Source organism: Scylla paramamosain, chromosome 30, assembly GCF_035594125.1.
Source record: "Scylla paramamosain isolate STU-SP2022 chromosome 30, ASM3559412v1, whole genome shotgun sequence".
Taxonomy (NCBI): Eukaryota; Metazoa; Arthropoda; class Malacostraca; order Decapoda; family Portunidae; genus Scylla; species Scylla paramamosain.
In genome coordinates this window covers 11,028,051-11,043,456 of record NC_087180.1, presented here as the reverse complement: position 1 = coordinate 11,043,456, position 15,406 = coordinate 11,028,051, and the positions used below count along the sequence as shown (strand labels likewise).

Genomic DNA, 15,406 nt, shown 5'->3' with positions numbered 1-15,406 from the left:
TCACTCGTTACATTTGTTTACTTGCTCCATTCCTGTCTAACATATCAACATACAATGAAGCAATGGTAATTTGTCAATAAAACGTCAAATTATGGTTGATAATACGTAAAATATATGAAATATCTGAATAATGTTTTGATGCTCTCTCCTTGATATGGCGCGCATGCTCAGTACCGTTACCCGGGAGAAATTTTGACACAGGAGCGATTTGGCACAACACCTGGTATAGAGACAGATGAACAGGTTCTTATTATTATTGTGTGTATGAGTGTGTGGTGCCTTGTCTGGGCCGGGACCGTGTGGGATTGCCGGTCTAGTATAGACAGACAGACAGACAGGTTATATTAAGCAGATAAAAAAAAAAAAAAAAAAAAAAACGCCTCAGTCTTACAGTATATGTAGCGTTTTATTATAAAAAACGGTGTCAAATAAACGGACAAACGTATAGTAATCGTAGTGATAGTCTTTTACAGAAACAAGAAAAATATGTATTGGCCTCTAAAACAGACTATTGACATTAACTAACTCTCTCTCTCTCTCTCTCTCTCTCTCTCTCTCTCTCTCTCTCTCTCTCTCTCTCTCTCTCTCTCTCACTCTCTCTCTCTCTCTCTCTCTCTCTCTCTCTCTCTCTAAGTTACCATTTTCCTCTCTTCTCTTCCTTCTCCTCCTCTTCTTCCTCATCTTCCTATCCGCTCCTCTTCCTTCTTATTTTGACTTCTCTTCCTCCTTTTCTAAATAACCTCTCTCTCCTCTCTCTCTCTCTCTCTCTCTCTCTCTCTCTCTCTCTCTCTCTCTCTCTCTCTCTCTCTCTCTCTCTCTCTCTCTCTCTCAGTAGTAGTTAGTATGTTCAAAATGTCACTATATCATTCCCTCCCCATCACACTATCATTCCCTCACCACATCACTATCGTCATCATCATCATCATCATCATCAGGAGGAGGAGAAGGAGAAAAGTGAATATAGTAGTAATAATAGTGACCAAGTGGGTTTACTGTGATTGTGACTTGTGAGGATGGTGAGAGAGGTTATAGTGAGTAGTAATAGTAGAAGTAGTAGTAGTAGTAGTAGTAGTAGCAGCAGCAGTAGTAGTAGAAGCAGTAGTAGTAGTAGTAGTAGTAGTAGTAGTAGTAGTATTAGTAGTAGTAAAAGTAGTGGTAGCAGTGGTGGTAGCAGTAGTAGTAGTAGTAGTAGCAGTAGTAGTAGTAATAGTTGTTGTTGTTGTTACGTAAATAAAAGTGATTGTGTTGATGACTGATGATGGTGAAGGTGATGGTGAGAGGAGGAGGAGGAAAAGGAGGAGGAGGAAGAGGAAAAAGGAGGACAAACTATAGTGATAATGAATGTGTTATAGTGAGAGTTTCTGAATCATACCAAGAGTGAAGTGAGAGTGAGAAGACAGATAAGAGGGACAAGCCAGTACAGTGCTATAGTGAGGATGTTTTGATAGTTAGGGAGTGAGAGGGGAGTGAGAGAATGAGGTAATGAGTTACAGTGAAATTTAGAAGCACAAGTCTATAAATATAGTGATTTCTGTTTTACTGATCACGCCCCTCATTGTAAGGTCGACCAAAGGCAATTCTCTTTCTAACATTTATTGATGAAGTAGCCGTGACCGTAAGAAATGCGAACAAGTTCTCGGTCTCAGTTTCTCATATAATAACATATACATTGGTATAAAAACATTGTGAACATATAATAATACTCATAAACAACATATACAATCAACTTGGCTCTATGACATTCAGTTTCTGCTGGGACAGCACCCGCTCCCGCTAACAGGGCAAACTCCTCTCCACCACTTTCATTTGACAACATGACATCACATCCATTACACAATTTTATGAACCCATCATTTTTTCATCTTACTTTTTTTTTCCGTTCATAGCATACCTTTCTCCTGCCGCTGACTCAAAACAAAACCAAAGGAAAATACTCGGTCAGTCGGTACCACTGAGCTCGCAAATCCACACACGCACATACGAGTAAACGCTTTCGTGATGTAACACTGATATTCATTTTCCTATTTTCATCTAATAAATGTACGGTTCAGTTTTTATTTATTCACTTATGTTACTTATTAATGAATGAATTAATTATTTGTTTAATATATATATATATATATATATATATATATATATATATATATATATATATATATATATATATATATATATATATATATATATATATATATATATATATATTATATATATATATAAATGTAGCCGCACCGGCTGGGCATCAATTGGCTCTCAGGTGATCTGTTTTACTGATCACACCCATCATCGTAGGGTCGAGGAAAGGCAGTTCTCTCTCTCTGACGTTTATTGATGAGGTAGGCATGACCATAAGAACTGCGAACAAGTTCTCGGTCTCAATTTTTTACAAAATAACATTATACACTGATATTAAACACTTTCAACATATTACAATATTCATTAACAATACATGCAATCAACTTGGCACTATGACAATCAGTTTTTACTACAAAATTAAAGTATTTACCTCGGTCACCATCCTGCCCGTCTTTGTCTGAGCGCGACTTGGCCGTGAGTGACACCCACTGGCGACCAGTGGGTTAACCACACCCTACTAATAAGTGAGCATCGGCTTCGGTGCTTAATATAGCATTGAATACTGATACTTACACATATTACACGTTTTCATGCAAATAGAAAACTATTGAACATTTCACTTATAAATGCCGAGGAATAATGACGTGAGGTACATACGCTTTACATACAGTAACAATATATATATATATATATATATATATATATATATATATATATATATATATATATATATATATATATATATATATATATATATATATATATATATATATATATATATATATATATATATATATATATATATATATATATATTTCATCGAAAGTGATACTGAGTTCAGCGTTTATGATTTTCTTCATGAAGTTTTCTTTTTCTCGAAGGAGTGTTTTATTTCTCTTTTATAAGAATATTGATGATTCTCTATTATCACTTTCAACGAAATATGTAAAAGAGAAAACCTGCCCATTTAAACACTATATATATATATATATATATATATATATATATATATAGAGAGAGAGAGAGAGAGAGAGAGAGAGAGAGAGAGAGAGAGAGAGAGGAGAGAGAGAGAGAGAGAGAGAGAGAGAGAGAGAGAGAGAGAGAGAGAGAGAGAGAGAGAGAGAGAGAGAGAGATGGTAGACATACATACATACATACATACATACACATAGACAGACAGATAGACAGACAGATGGACGGATAAGGCCCCCTGTACAGAGTTAACCAGCTGGGTATGGGGGTGACAAAAGCTGGAGGAGACAAGTAGGAACGCCTACCATCACACAAGAGATGAGATGTGAAGTTTGCAGTTTAGATTATAAGTAAAGGACAGACCGAGGATGTTCATTGTGGAAGAGGGGGATAGTTGAGTGTCACTGAAGAAGAGAGGATAGTTGTCTGGAAGCTTGTGTGGAGATGGTGAATGGAGGAATTGAGTTTTGAGGCACTGAACAATTTTAAGTTTGCTCTGCCCCGAATTAGAAACTTTTGAGAGACCAGAAGTGAAGTAGTAATGAGAACAAATGAAGACGTAAACAAGGCACCAAACAGTTTTACTTTAAGTCCTCTTCTGCCTCACAATGGCCTCTAAGACACACTCAAAACACCCCATAACACTCCTAACTACACCCCAAAACACACTTCAAAGAAAAAAAAACACCAATTATTACAGAGAATTACAGCGCAGCAAGGGAAACTAAGCTAAAGTTTGTCTTCTTGCTTGTTTACACATATTAACGACCCTTCAATATTCCCCTAAATTTCCAACTGTTTCCAGACTCAGATGTAAACAAAACCTAAAAATTAAATAAATAACCCCAAAAAACACCTAAATAACGAAAAAAAATTAATAAACAATTACAAGACATTACAGGGAGGAGGAGAGGCGATGCTGTGAAGGCAGTAAGACTGAATGAGGGGATGGTGGCACCCACTGGGCTCTCCTTACGTACTCATGGCTCTCTGGTGCTGCGTGGCGGTGCTTGGTACAGGAAGAAGTTGCTGGGAATATTAACACTTATTACCATTGTGAGTGGGGCAAGACTGACCAGCGCTGGCCAAAACAGTGCAGCCACCGGCTCTCACCCTCCCTCGCCAGGCCTACCTGTCACTACTCCTCCAACCCCCCCTTACCCACACATACAGATATACAAACAAATACATAAACCCACACAACCACACACACACTCTCTCTCTCTCTCTCTCTCTCTCTCTCTCTCTCTCTCTCTCTCTCTCTCTCTCTCTCTCTCTCTCTCTCTCTCGCCTAAAGATTGTTTGTCAGATCCATAAAGATGATTAGCTGGATTTTCAAGGGTGTTTTTCCTATTAATAATGAAAAAATATACCCCCCCCAAAAAAAACTCCCAAAACACACCAAAACACTAAACAATAAACTCAAGATATCCGACAACACAAAAAAAATACCCACAAAAAATCTCACCCAAACACACCCAACACATGCTTAAACATCCAAAACACACCGAAAGCACTCAACACTCCATAATATCCATAAAACTCTCCAAAACACACTCGAAATATCCAAAACACACTCAAAACACCCCAAAATTACCCACAAAACTCATTCAAAACACTCTTAAAACATCCAAACCACCCAAATCACCACAGAATACACCCCTAACACACCTAAACGCACCCAGAACACCCCACACACACTCAAATATGCCGAAAAGACACCACACACAGCCAGACTCATCCAAAACATTTAAAACACCTAAAATAAACTCAAAACGCACTCATACCACCTCAATATACCACAGAACACACCAAAGCACTCCACAATACACTCAAAAACAATCCATAACACTCAAAAACACGTAAAATACACGTAAAAATATCCTAAACCACACTTAAACACCCAAAATTCTCCCAAAACATACTGATAATAGCTGATATACACCCAAAAGTCACCTAAACATCCCTAAGACACTTAAAACACACCCACAACACTCCTAAATACATGCAAAACACACTTAAAACACCCAAAACACACTCAAAACACTCCACAACACACCAATATACCCACAAAACACCCAAACACACCCAAATACACGTAAAACATTCAAAACACTCAAAACACCACAATATACCCACAAAACTCATTCAGATACATATAAAATACACACAAAACATTTAAAACACACCCAAAACACTCTACAACACCCCAAACTCACCAAACACACCCAAAACACTCTTAAAACATCCAAAACACCCATCAACACCACAAAATATAGACCCAAACGACCCCCCCCACACACAACCATTCAGATACACCCAAAATATCCAACACTCACCCAAAATTTACCCAAAACACTTAAAACACCCAAAATAAACTCAAGACACTTCAATTTACCACCAAACACACCAAAAACAATACACTCAAAACACTCCATAACACTCAAAACACTTAAAAACAACCTAAAATACACCTAAAAAACAACCTAAAACCATTCTTAAACATCAAAACTTCACCCCAAAACTCACTGATAACAGCTAATAATTATACACCCAAAGCACTCCTAAGACACACTCAAAACACACCACAACACTCCTAAATACACTAAAAATGCATTTAGAGCACCAAAAAACACCAAATATTACAGCAAAGGAAACTAAGCTAAACATTGTCTTCTTGCTATTTATATGTTTTGCCTACTCCTCCTTCATTTCTCCTTATTTCTTCCTCCTTTTCCTCCATTTCTCTTATTTTCCTCCTTCTACTACTACTACCTACACGCTTGAGTTTAGAAACAGGTGGAAATACTTAGAAAACAGTGGAAATTACAGTAAATATTAACCAAGAGACACCGGAGCCGGGCAAGTCCCCGGGCGGTGATGACGTCACAGGCGAGCTGCTCCCAGCCGCTGGCTTACGTATGTAACGTATTTCATTTTGAAATTGACCCCTAGAGAAAATGAAGCTAGGCTGGAATGCATTCTATTTTCTGATTTAACAATTACTTTAATTAATATTCAAAACATCAAAACATCTCCAGCCTGAGTAGTTGTAAAGAAATATCAACAGAAATATGGAAAAAGTGTTGGAACCTTTGACACCGTTTAAAAACCATTCAAAAGTCCGCCCATTTCACTTTACACCAGTAAAAAACACTTAAAAAAATCTGAACTATATTTTCAAGCAATGCAAAGTTAGTTACAAGCTCAAATAGAGAAAAAAGGAATCTAAAAAAATGACATAATCACCACTTTTAACAGGACTAAAAACCATTTCAAAATGCACATACTTAACTCAACAGAAAACAAGTGAAAAATAAATAAAATAAATGAATTATCTTAAAAAAATAATGATAAATAAATAAACTGAATATAAAATCGAAACAAACTGATAAAAATTTAAACAAATATAGATAAAATTAAACATTCCATTATAAAAACGAACGAAAAATATTGAGAAAACAAAATATCCCTTAAAATAATAAATAAATAAATAAAATTAATATATAACGAAAGAAAATTAAAATATATTCTCTCTCTCTCTCTCTCTCTCTCTCTCTCTCTCTCTCTCTCTCTCTCTCTCTCTCCTCTCTCTCTCTCTCTCTCTCTCTACAAGGTGAGCGTATCTCTCTCTAGGGTGTTGACAAGGGCGGCGAGGCAGGGCCCAGTCACACCTGCCCTCTGTAAGCCCTGTATTGCATTGTCACGTGCCACGCCTCCTCTTCCGCTAACTTCTAGCCCAATCTTAGCGAAGCCTGCTAAACTCCCTCCCACTTCCAGCCCCGCCGCTACTTCTGTTGGGATAATAGCGGTTGTAGTGGTGGTGGTTGTGGTGGTGGTGGTGGTGGGAGACAGAGGAGGAGGAGGAGGAGGAGGAGGGTAGTGGTGGTAGTAGCAGCAGTAGTAGTAGGAGTAAAAATAACGAGAAAATTATGAGAATGATAATAATACCGATAATAATGACGATAATAATAATAATGATAATAATAATAATAATAATAATAATAATAATAATAATAAACTACTACTACTACTACTACTACTACTACTACTACTACTACTACTCCTATTACTTACGTTCCGGAGAGAGTCCAAGGGGGGAGCGAGGGAGTGGGAGGAGAGGGGGAATGCCAGGACCTCCTCCATAACCCTCGCCAGCCTCCTCCAGACAACGCCCTCCCCGCCCACCCACCACCGCCTGAGAGAGAGAGAGAGAGAGAGAGAGAGAGAGGAGAGAGAGAGAGAGAGAGAGAGAGAGAGAGAGAGAGATTGTGTGTTAATATTTGGTATTTTTCTACTACTACTACTACTACTACTATTCCTCCTCATCTTCCTCTTCTTCTTCTTCTTCCTCCTCCTCCTCCTCCTACTAAAACAACCCTCCTCCTCTTCCTCTTCCTACTCCTCTTCCTCTTCCTTATCCTCATCTCCTCCTCCTCCTCCTCTTGCTTCTCATCATCATCATCATCATCTCGCACCACCACCACCACCACCACTAACCTTTGACAGTAGTTGTATGTGCGCGGCAGCCTGGGCTTCCCCATGGGCAGGCAGTAGCAGGGGTGGGCGTGGCAGTAACCTCCCTTGATAACTTCCCCAACACCCCGTTCACCTCCTCCATGCCAAACACAGCACCCACCATTATTACAACGCCCCCCGCGTGTATTCGGCTGAAGGCGCGGACCCTGTGGTAGTAGTAGTGGTAGTAGTAGTGGTGGGTCTGGTGTTTGTGCGCGTGTGTGTCTCGTAGTGGTAGTTGTAGTAGTAGTGATAGTAGTAGTAGTAGTAGTAGTAGTGGTATTAGTAGTAGTAGTAATAGTAAAATAATAATAATAATAATAATAATAATAATAATAATAATAATAATAATAATAATAATAATAATAATAATAATAATAGCAGAGAGAGAGAGAGAGAGAGAGAGAGAGAGAGAGAGAGAGAGAGAGAGAGCCGAACAACCACCACCACCACAACAACAACAACAACACTAACCTGTCCACCAGCTGATTAAACGTCTCTTCTTTGCTGGAGGAGGAGGAAAAGGTGAAGGGAGGGAGTGTGACGATCAGGGCTGCCACACCACAAGTAGGCAGGATAGCGCTGTTCTGGGTGTTCACCTGGCTCACTAGGGGGGATGGTGGGGGTAATATTAAGCTTTTCTCTCTTCCTAATGCAAGAAATAAGCTTTTTCCTTATCCTAGTATTAAATTTAAGCTTCCTCTCTTCTGGTAACTTGAAATACTTCAAACAGTTTAATACGATAGGCTAACTTTAAAACTCTCAATTTAAGCCTTTTTTCGGCCTTATTACTATATTTAAGCTTTCTCCCTCCTTCCACAAATCTAAAATAATCAAAACAACATTAAAACAACCTAAAAACACCTAAAAAAAGCTTACAACTGCCTTAAAACACTAAAAAACGGATTTTCACCTCGTATCTCGAAGCCTCGGTCCAAATATTCAATGAAGGATGGTCTGACCAGAGAAGCGTTCAGTATTAGAGGAATTTTCTGCATTTCCTTCACCTCCAGGCCTCCCTCCTTCACTACCCCTCCTTCAGACATCCCCAAGGCTCCTTCACCCCCCTCCGTGTGGTATCCTAAGCTCTCCATTCTGTAATATTGGCAGAAATGTTAGGCTTTGTAGGATGTCCCGTCTTTTCTCGCGCTCTCTCCTTCCTAGGGATTGAAAAAGTGCGGGAAATTTGAATTTTCATGAGTGCATTGGTGTGTGTGTGTGTGTGTGTGTGTGTATGTGTGTGTGTGTGTGTGTGTGTGTGTTACTCCTAGTTCTCTCTCTCTCTCTCTCTCTCTCTCTCTCTCTCTCTCTCTCTCTCTCTCTCTCTCTCAGTAGTTACACTTTATAAAATACTTTATAAACACTTTTGAGTCCCTAGGAAGGAGAGAGCGCAAAACTCATCCAAACATATCCAAAACATACTCAAAACATGCAAAACACACTCAAAACACTTTCACCACCAAAAATACCCACAAAACTCACCCAAACACACTCAAAATATCCAAAACACACCTAAATCACACTAAAATACCCACAATACACGCACATCACCACAGAATACGCCCCAAACACACCCAGAACACCCCACACACACTCAAATACACCCAAAAGACCCCACACACACCCAAACTCACCCAAAAGACTTAAAACACCCAAAAATAAGACACTCACAACACCTCAATATACTCCCAAACACATCAAAACACTTCACAATATACTCAAAACACTCCACAACATTCAAAACATGTAAAATACACCTAAAAACAGCCTAAAGCACACTTAAACACCAAAAATTCAGCCAAAACACACTGATAACAGCTAATATACAGGCAAAACACTCCTAAACACACCTAAAACACACTCAGAACACCCAAAACACACACACAAAAAAAAAACACCAATTATTACAGAGAATTGCAGCGCAGCAAGGGAAACTAGGCTAAAGATTGTCTTCTTGCTTGTTTACATATTGACGACCCTTCAATATTCGCCTAAATTTCCAACTGTTTCCAGACCCAGATGTATACAAAAACCTAAAAATTAAATAACCCAAAAAAATACCTATATAACGAAAAAAAATAATAATAAACAACTACAAGACATTACAGGGAGAAGGAGAGGCGATGCTATGAAGGCAGTAAGGCTGAATGAGGGGATGGTGGCACCGCTGAACTCACCTAGACAGACACAGAAAGAAAAAAGACCAGTCTTGTTGATAGGGAAGGGACGCTACTCATATTACAAAACATCACACAAAAATAGCAAGGTGGTTAGCCCACCATCTTTTCTCTTCTACTGTCTTTCAATATTTTCTAGCTTTTATTCTTCTTCTGTACTGACTCTTCTTTTTCACCCCTCTTTTCTATAAACTTCGACTTCGGGCTCATCTTACGTACTCATGGCTCTCTGGTGCTGCGTGGCGGTGCTTAGTACAGGGAAAAGCTGCTGGGAATACGAAAACACTTACTACCATTGTGCGTGGAGCAAGACTGACCAGCACCGGCCAAAACAGTGCAGCCACCAGCTCTCCCCCTCCCTCGCCAGGCCTACCTGTCACTGCTCCTCCACCCCCCCCCCCCCCCCACACACACACACACACACACACACACACACACACACACTCTCTCTCTCTCTATCTACTGTTTGTCAAATCCATAAAGATTATTAGCAGGGTTTTCAAGGATGTTTTTCATATGAATAATGAAGAAATATACCCCAAAAAAACTCCCAAAACACTACACAATATACAAAAAATATCTGACAACACCCAAAAATATCCACAAAAACTCACCGAAACACACTCAATACACGCTTATAAATCCAAAACACACTCAAAACACTCTCAACACCCCAAATTCCCACAAAACTCACCCGAACACATTCAAAACATCCAAAATACTCCCAAAACACACAAAATACCCGCAAAACTCATCCAAACACACCCAAAACACGCTTACAACATTCAAAACAGCCACATCACCAAAGAATACGCCCCAAACACACCCAGACGCACCGAGAACCCACACACACTCAAATACGCCGAAAAGACCCCACACACACCCAGACTCACACAAAACCCGTAAAACACCCAAAATAAAATCAAAACACTCTCTCAACACCTCAATATACCCCAGAACACACCAAAGCACTCAACAAAACACACAAAACACTCCACGACACTCAAAACACGTAAAATACACCTAAAAATATCATAAACGACATTTAAACACCAAAAATTCACTCAAAACACACTGAAAACAGCTGATATACACCCAAAACTCACCTAAACACCCCTAAGACACTCAAAACACCCACAAACACACTAAAAACACCCAAAATACACTCAAAACACACCAATATACCTACAAAACACCCAAACAAATCCAAATACACTTAAAACATCCAAAACACTCAAACATCGCAATATACCCACAAAACTCATTCAGATATATCGAAAATACATAGAAAACATTTAAAACAAACCCAAGCATTCTACAACATCCCAAACTCACCAAACACACCCAAAATACACTTAAAACATCCAAAACACCCATCAACACCACAAAATATAGACCCAAACGACCCCCATGCGCATTCAGATACACTCAAAACACCCCATACTCACCCAAAACTTACCCAAAACACTTAAAACACCGAAGATAAACCTAAGACATACTCACAATACCTCAATGTACCCCCAAACACACCTAAACACACCCAAACGCACCGCACACACACTTAAATACACCCAAAAGACCCCGCACACACCCAAACTTACCCAAAACACTTAAAACACCCCAAAATAAACCCAAGACACATTCATAACACCTCAATATACTTCCAAACCCACAAAAACACCCCACAATACACTCAAAACACTCCATAACACTCAAAACACGTAAAATACACCTAAAAGCAATATAAATTCACCCAAAACGCATTGATAACAGCTGATATACGCCCAAAACACACCTAAACACACCTAAGACACAGTGAGAACTCCCACAACACTCCTAAATTCACCCAAAATTCACTTAAAACACCCAAAAATACGTCAAATATTACAGAGAAAGGCAGCGCTAGAAAGGGAGACTAAGCTAAAGATTGTCTTCTTGCCGTTTATGTATTTTGCCTCCTCCTCCTCCTTCATTTCTCCTTATTTTTTCCTCCTCCTCCTCCATTTCTCTTATTTTCCTCCTTCTGCTAATACTATCTAGACGCCTGAGTTTATAGACAGCTAGAAATACTTGGAAAACACTAGAAATTACGGTAAATATTGATCAAGAGACACTGGAGCCGGGGAAGTCCCAGCCCGTTGATGACGTCACAGGCGAGCTGGCCCCCCCCCGGCCGCTGGCTTACGTACGTAACGTATTTAATTTTGAAATTGACCCCTAGAAAAAATTAAGCTAGGCTGGAATGCATTCTATTTTCTGATTTGACAATTACTTTAATTAACATTCACAATATAAAAACATCTCCAGCCTGAGTAGTTGTAAAGAAATATTAACGAAATATGGAAAAAAGTGTTGGAACATCTGATACCATTAAAACCACTCAAAAGTCCGCCAGTTTCACTTTACACCAATAAAACAACACTTAAAAAATCTGAACTATTTTTTCCAGTAATGCAAAGTTACTTACAAGCTGAAATAGAGAAATAAAGAATCTAAAAAATTACAAAATCACCACATTTATCAGGACTAAAAATCATTTCAAAATGCACATACTTAACTCAACAGGAACGCAAAACATTTTAAAAATCATAAACGATTTTTTTAAGTAATAAAAGCTTTACTACAGCCTTAAATAAAAAAGCCAAGAACCAGGTTGGGTAAAAATAACGGTGAAAATGGCCCTATATTTACTTTAAAAAAAAATGAAGAAAATTCAGTTAATTTACTTAACTGAAGCAAGAAAAACACTTCAACAGCAACAAAATATTTTTAGAAACCATAGAAACTTACTATAGAAGCCAAATAAAGTAATTAGGGAAAAAATAAAAAAATATATATATATTGGAACCGACAGGCCGGAACAGGCGGCGACCTCCGTGGAGGACCCGGCGGCCATGTTGCCTCAACTATTACTTCGTGACACCAAAACCAGGCAATGACGGATATATCTGACCAGCGGATATGAAAGCTAGGTAAGTGACTATCTTGTGACATGTTAGGCTTACAATAAGTGAGAGACGAAGCAAATAATGACTGAAAACATTTACGCCCTGCCTGTACCTCAGCTGAGGGCTTGTTTACATATTGATGACTTCAATATTCGCCTAAATTTCCAGCTGTTTCCAGAATCAGACGTAAATAAAACCTAAAAATAAATAAATAACCCCCAAAAATACCTAAATAACGAACAAAAAAATTAATAAACTGCTACAAGACACTACAGGGAGGATGAAGGTGGTGCTGGGAAGGCAGTAAGGCTGACTGAGGGTAGACTGGCACCGCTGGGCTTACCTTACCTACTCATGGCTCTCTGGTGTTGCGTGACGGTGCTTGGTACAAGGAGAAGCATCAAGGAATACGGAAACACTTATTACCAGAGTGGGTGGGGCGAGACTGACCAGTGCCGACCAAAACACTCCACCCAGCCCCTCACCCTCCCAAGCGCCACCTGTCTCTGCTCCTCCACCAACACACACACACACACACACACACAAAAGTTGACATGTTATCAAGTAATAATTCAAATAATATAAATATCCTCACTGCCCTTTCCCCACTGAACACTCCCTAAGTGATTATGATTCCAAATTTCATTCACTACTGTGCCGTGTCACCGCAGCAAACGCACGAACTAGGGCAGGATAGGCTTAACTAAAATGCTTCTACTCTCTCTCTCTCTCTCTCTCTCTCTCTCTCTCTCTCTCTCCTAACGACTGTTTCCCAAAGCCACAAAGATGATTAGCAGGGTTTTCAAAAGCGTTACTCCTATTAATAATATAGAAATGTTGGTAATCTGTTAGTAGAACAGTAAAAACACCATTAAAAACCTGTGTCATTTCGACTAGAGCCTTTTAAAATGCGTGTTTCTCCTGTTAGTAATGTAGAAATGTTGTTAATATGTCACTAGAACAGTAAAAACAGTCTTGAAAACCTGTGTAACTACTGAGATAGAGAGAGAGAGAGAGAGAGAGAGAGAGAGAGAGAGAGAGAGAGAGAGAGAGAAAGACTCCACACACACCCAAACGCACCTAAAACACGCCCACACACACTCAAATACACTTAAAAGACCCTGTACACACCCAAAACATCCCCTCACACACTCAAAAACACTTAAAAGACTCCACACACAACGAAATGCACCCAAAACACTCTTACACACACTGAAGTACACTCAAAAGACCCTGCACACATCCAGTACATCTCCACATACACTTAAATATACCTAAAAGACCCTAAACACACCCAAACACATCCAAAACACCACCACACACACATTGAAATACACTCTAAATACCCTGTACACATCCAAAACACCATCATACACACTCAAAAGAGCCTCCACACACCCAAAAACACCCTCACACACATTCAAATACACTCACAAGACCCCGCACACATCCAAACGCATCCAAAACACCATCACACACATTCAAATACACTCAAAAGACTCCGCACGCACCCAAATGCAACCAAACTCCCTTATACACACTCAAATACATTCAAAAGACCCCGCACACACCCAAACGCATCTAAAACAACCCCATACACACTCAAATACACTCAATAGACCCTGCACACAACCAAAACACCCCCACACACACCCACACACACACTCAAATACACTCAAAAGACCCCGCACACATCCAAATATCCAAAATATCCTCACACACACTCAAATACACTCAAAAGACCCCACACACACACACAAACCCGCCCCACACACTCTCAAATACACTCAAAAGACCCCACACACATACCCAAACGCATCCAAAATACCCTAACATACACTCAAATACACCCAAAAGACGCAGCACACACCTAAACGCATCCGAAACATCCCCACACACACTCAAATACACTCATAAGACCCCGCACACACCCAAACGCATCCAAATACACTCAAAAGACTCTGCACACAACCAAAAACACCCCACACACACTCAAATACGATCAAAAGATTCCGCACACACCCAAACGCACCCAAAAGGCGCCGCGCATAGACCGGTACAGACTCAGTGCGATTCCCACCATGGTACGAGCCATCAATCAATAGTCCCTTCTAGATTAGACTTACCTTTAGGATTAATGTTAAGTATTTCCCCACCCCCTATGTACATTTTCAGTTTGTTAACTGCCCAAATAATAAACCGTTTATTATTATTATTATTATTATTATTATTTTTATTATTATTAAAGCACCCCAACACACATTGAAATACACTCAAAAGATACTGCACACACCCAAAACACCCCACACACACTCAAATATACTCAATTCTGCACACACACATTGGTTTGTATATGTGTGTCTGTTATTGCTAGTTATCTCTCTCTCTCTCTCTCTCTCTCTCTCTCTCTCTCTCTCTCTCTCTCTCTCTCTCTCTCTCTCTCTCTCTCTCTCTCTCTCTCTCTCTATCTATCTATCTATCTATCTCTCTCTCTCTCTCTCTCTCTCTGAGGTTACACTTTATAAAACACTCTATAAACACTGAAATGTCCTACACTTTTTGAGTCCTTAGGAAAAAGAGAGCGCAAAACTCACCCAAACACATCCAAAACACACTCAAAACACTCTCAATATCTCAAAATACCCACAAAACTCACCCAAACACTCTCAAAACATCCAAAACACACCCAAAACACCACAAAATACCCACAAAACT

At 39.4% G+C, this 15,406-nt stretch overlaps 1 protein-coding gene and 1 long non-coding RNA gene across 2 annotated transcripts; both read right to left on the bottom strand.

Annotated features, from left to right (window-relative positions):
• Positions 1 to 3,858: 3,858 nt before the first annotated feature.
• LOC135116103 (uncharacterized) lies at positions 3,859 to 7,227 on the bottom strand. The gene is made up of 2 exons (XR_010276158.1): positions 7,126 to 7,227; positions 3,859 to 5,999 (listed from the first exon to the last, which is right to left on the bottom strand). It is a non-coding gene; the product is annotated as an uncharacterized LOC135116103 (long non-coding RNA).
• Positions 7,228 to 7,543: 316 nt separating this feature from the next.
• On the bottom strand, positions 7,544 to 8,741 carry LOC135116079 (uncharacterized). Its single transcript, XM_064033290.1, has 3 exons — positions 8,480 to 8,741; positions 8,041 to 8,173; positions 7,544 to 7,733 (listed from the first exon to the last, which is right to left on the bottom strand). Exons 1-3 carry the CDS (start codon positions 8,658 to 8,660, stop codon positions 7,544 to 7,546), a joined length of 504 nt encoding a protein of 167 aa, XP_063889360.1. The 5' UTR covers positions 8,661 to 8,741.
• Between the last annotated feature and the right edge of the window lie 6,665 nt (positions 8,742 to 15,406).

Excerpts from the sequence above, each read along its gene's own strand:
- LOC135116079 (XM_064033290.1), bottom strand. The coding sequence starts at position 8,660 with ATGGAGAGCTTAGGATACCACACGGAGGGGGGTGAAGGAGCCTTGGGG. Across the intron at positions 8,174-8,479 it reads CCGAGGCTTCGAGATACGAG|TGAGCCAGGTGAACACCCAG; the intron begins GTGAAAATCCGT and ends CATCCCCCCTAG. Across the intron at positions 7,734-8,040 it reads TTTAATCAGCTGGTGGACAG|GGTCCGCGCCTTCAGCCGAA; the intron begins GTTAGTGTTGTT and ends CTACTACCACAG.